This window comes from Helianthus annuus, chromosome 4, assembly GCF_002127325.2.
Source record: "Helianthus annuus cultivar XRQ/B chromosome 4, HanXRQr2.0-SUNRISE, whole genome shotgun sequence".
Lineage (NCBI taxonomy): Eukaryota > Viridiplantae > Streptophyta > Magnoliopsida > Asterales > Asteraceae > Helianthus > Helianthus annuus.
This window is the reverse complement of record NC_035436.2, coordinates 76,884,328-76,889,024: the sequence shown is the minus strand read 5'-3', so window position 1 is coordinate 76,889,024 and position 4,697 is coordinate 76,884,328. Positions and strand designations below refer to the sequence as shown.

Here is a 4,697-nt window from a genome sequence, read left to right as displayed (position 1 = left end):
AGTTTTCATACTACTAGCGTTTTGGTGTTTGTAGTTTTTGGCGTTTTATATAATAATGTATTTTATTTATAGAGAATTAGATAACAAAACAACATATAACTTGATATCAAAACAATATAAAATGAAAATAAAAAAATGGTAATCTACTTTCTCTTCCGAATCTTCACTGTCATCAGCCTCTTTTTTCTTGAATTTGTTTTGGCGTTTTGAACCTTTTTTGAATATCTTAGCTAGATTCCAATTTTCCTACATAAACCCCGTCTTTTTCAGTCGAAGCTGCTTAGTGGCAACCTGTTTTTTGGCGTGATATTCTTGTTTGGTGGCATATCACTGAAGATCAACTCTTGCTTGATACTGTTTATAATAATGGAGTCCAAAATAGCATTTTACCCTTGTGTTGATCCCTTTATTCCATGTCGATATTCATCAAGAACAAAGCTCACATGATGGCATATCACTGTCATCAGTCTCTTTTTCTTGAATATTTGTCCATCTCATTCAGCAAAATATTATTGAGATAACCCCCTCAGAAGAAGAATCCATTTCAGTGAAAGCTTTGCCATCTGTGGTTATTTTAACCAACATTTTTTGGCGTTTTAAAGTGAGCGGTTTCTAGAGGATATGGCGTTTGTTTTTCTGGGTGTGATCAATTCAATGTGTATGGACCTCTCTCTTATAGGAGTTTTTTGGCGCGTAGTTTAGGCAGGACTTTTTTATTGTAATAAATGATAGTAATAAAGTAAATGTCATTTCAGTTACTGTTTTTGTATTTACTGTTTTGATCAGCTTTATCAGTTTGTAGGTGATAGACGTCCCATCTTCTAAGTTTGGCGTTTTTTTAAATGGCGTTATGCAGACCAAGATGACAAAATACAATAACAGAGAAAATAAAATATTAAGCAGGAAAAATATTTTTTGTTATTTCTGGCGTTTTGTAAGTCATAACCTTTTTTAGTATTTTTTTTTTGCGTTTTGCAAATAAATAGAGAAATATATCATTTAATTATCTTAAAAAAAGAAGATTACACAGAAGAGAAAAAAAGACAAAAAAAATTAAAACCCTTCGTCAGAAGGTACTTTATCCAAAAAGTATCCATCACTTGCATCATCTTCTTCCTCGGAGTCTTCATCTGGATCTTCGTCCATGTCACACCTTCACCTTCATCAGCTTCTTGTTCCTGAAGATTCTGAAGCCTCCACTTGAACATGTCTTGCATTAACTCCAATTTTGAGTCCATTTATATGTTCGTACAAGTGGCGTTATGCAATTCTTCCATGAAACCAAGACCCTGCTTTGTCATGTTGTTTTCAAGCCAATAGACTTCCTGCTCTCCGCTGTCGTATGTAACCGTCACCATGTCTGTTTCATCATAAAAACGCCATGATGTCATGACAGGGTCCAACTTCACATCTGCTTTGATTGGTCCAAATTTCCTGGTTAATGCTTTCATAAGCATATGTGTTTCATGGCATTCGTTGTCTAGAGCAATGCCAAGGGATAAGATACCCCTCTGTACCTCTTCTTCCATCTTCAAAATTGTCCTGACCGTCTTAACGTACACCCTCCTTTTGTTGTCGAATCGGAGGACGAATCGCCTGATTGCCAGAGTGTATCTCCACGGAACGATTGTTGCCATTTTTGGCGTTTTGGTTAAGTTGGCGTTTTTGGTTAAAGATGTTTTTGCAGAAATGGATAGATTGAAGTGATTATGGAAGGTATGTTTTACCTCGTTTATATAATGATGTTTTTGGCACGTAATTTAGGAGGGAATTTCTTCTAATAAATGTTTAACTGAAATTTAGTTATTGTGTTGTTTCATCTTCCTGTAATATCCAATGCGTTTTATCACTAATTTTTGGTGTTTTGTTTTTAATGGCGTTTTATTTTTTTGAATTGCGTGTTATCATTTGATGGCGTTTTGAACATGAGCGGTAAAAGACCCTTTTACCCTTAATGAAGCGCGTCCCACATAATAAAATTGATATTATTTACGAAAACGCCACCGCGCAATCTAGTCCATGGATTGTTTTGATCGGACGACCCATAAGCGTTTTCACCGTTCTCACACTTTCTACTATTTTCTCCAGATCTTGACCCGTTTAAATGAACAGGTCAAAAATTGAAAAACTTTTACTCCCCCATCCCCACACTTGAGGAAAACATTGTCCTCAATGTGTAAGAATAGAGCTTTTAAAATGCACAAGGGACGTGACACGGCTAACTTCCCCAAAATTTCACCCCGGAAATAAAAATACAATTTACAATCCGCTTATTTGCTAACTAAAAATCAAAGATAAAAAGAAATGTATGCACCTAGTTTTTCGCTCGTTCCTCGTGTGCTCTTCATCTTTCAACAAAGTTGTCGTCTCACGAACATGGTGTACCTACAAATCTCAACCCTTATGTAGAAGCATGCTTCTCACAACCATCAAAATTTGTTAGTTACCTAGTTCTACCACTTTTATGAAATTATTACCAAGCCATACATTATTTCACTTTGATTTATGTGGAAAAATAGTGTACAATAACAACAAACCTAACTCACTTTCGTAGGAATCATGGTTGCATTTAGCGTATGCAACAAGCCCTTTTAAATCCCCCGATAGCTCAGGTTGACGAGTAAGCCTCGTGAGGGTTATATAGGGAACACACCCACAACATTCATTTAGCCTAAAATGAAATAACAAAATTATACAACAACACAACTAGACTACGAAGATAAACTAAGATAATTGTGAAAGAAAATATGCAACAACAATTAACTTACCACTCATGGTGGTCAAATGGCGTTCTTGCTGCCCACGAACTCCTCGAAATTACCCACCGGTGATTTATACCATTTGTTTTCAAATGGTCCAAACTTCCTCACTTCCTCTTCCTTTTTCTTTTCTTGAGGCGACTTCTTCGCCTTCTTCTCCTTGACCGTCTTCTTCTTTGTTTCTCCAAACCTACCAAGCATAGCACATGCCTTTTTGTTTGGATTCATGTCCTTGTTAGGACACTTATCCTCACCAAGCGTGTTAGTAAATTTAGGGGAAACAGTCAAAATCAATTCCCGGTCCCCAAACATCATGCTTACCGTTCCCGTTGCACAGTTTATTACGACATTAGCTGTTGCAAGGAACGGTCTACCCAATATAACTATTGGTTGTGTGTCCTCGACACATACAATATAATCAACTAGCAAGAAGTCAACTGGGTAGTAGCAATCATCTACCTTAACAATCACATCTTCCACCATCCCCCGCGGATGCATGGGAGTCTGATCGGCCAACACCATGGGAGTGTCAAACTTTTTCAATGGACCAAAATCATACCTTAGTCGTATAGACTCCCGGGGATGATACTCACACAAGCTCCAAGATCTAGGAGCGCCCTCTCAATTTTAAATGTTCCAATTTGAATTGGAATAAGAGGATCTCCCGGATCTTGAGCTTTTTGGGGAAATGCATTCGATAAAACGGCACTAACATGAGGCATCAAATCAACTGATTCGGGTAATTTGTTGTGCCGTTTTTCAATGCTCAACTAACGGCAAATTAATTTTTGCATGAGCCGGAATTTTTTTAATGTCATCAAGTAACGGCAAATTAATTTTTGCATGTTTAAAAATTTCCCACCTCTCATCCTTTGGTGGGCACCGTTCTTCAAACTTTGATGCACTACTCGAGTTAATTTGATTTAAAAAATTTTCACAAAAAGAATTTTTAGTTATGTTTTCAATTTTAATTTGTGAAATCGTTTCTTGTTCATTTTCAATTTCCGACTCATCACTTATATTTTCCACTACACCATTAACGCATTGTGGTGGTGGAATGCTTTCAACACTACTACAAACCTTATCATTTGAAAGAAGACTTACTGCGCTAGTCTGCACATTCCTCACAATGCTTGTGCTTGAACTTTGATGCTTCGGGTTCATCATAGTGTCACTCGGAAGCCTTCATATGCTTCACCGCATTTGAGCTACTTCTTTAGCAAGTTGCCCAACTTGCTTCGCCAACACCTCATGAGACTTATCCCTCATCTCATTTGCCTTTTTCATCTCCTTGATGTCACTACTGGACTCCTTCACCACATTCAATAGTGCATCTATCTTGGCACTCAAATCATCACCACCGCCTTGATTATTCGACCCACTTCCATTACCGCTTTGGTTGTTGTAATTCCTTTGGTACCCACCTTGATAGTTGTTGTCACGGACTTGGTACCCTTGGTTGTAATTACGTTGGTAACCTCCTTGATTACCACATTGACGGTTTTGATATGAAGACCCGCTTTGATTACCCGATTGAAAGTTCGGGTTCATTTGATTCGCGACATTCCCATATCGAAAATTAGGATGGGTCCTCAACCCGGTGTATTCACTCGTGCCCATTTAACATTGATCGGCCCGATGACCAATCTCTCCACAATCTTCGCATACCACAAACTGTACAACATTCACCTCTTTCATCTTGATATGGGCCAACTCCCGTTCTAGAGTAGTGATCCGATCCTTAGAACTAGAATCAAGACGGGGAAGTGATCGAGAAATGGGATGCTTTTTAGCTCGACCGACCGACTCTTTCGACTTTGACCTCTTGCTCATCCTCTTGAGGAATTCCCAATCGTCGTCCTCATGATTACTCAACAACGTTCCATTACTAGTCGACTCAAGGTGGTTCCATGTCTTATCATCCAAACCCCTCATGAA

General features: G+C 38.2%; 1 protein-coding gene across 1 annotated transcript; it reads right to left on the bottom strand.

Moving 5' to 3' along the window:
- Positions 1–3,953: 3,953 nt before the first annotated feature.
- Positions 3,954–4,379, bottom strand: LOC110883147 (eukaryotic peptide chain release factor GTP-binding subunit-like). Its single transcript, XM_022130976.1, has one exon. It carries the CDS (start codon positions 4,377–4,379, stop codon positions 3,954–3,956), a length of 426 nt encoding a protein of 141 aa, XP_021986668.1.
- Positions 4,380–4,697: the final 318 nt, after the last annotated feature.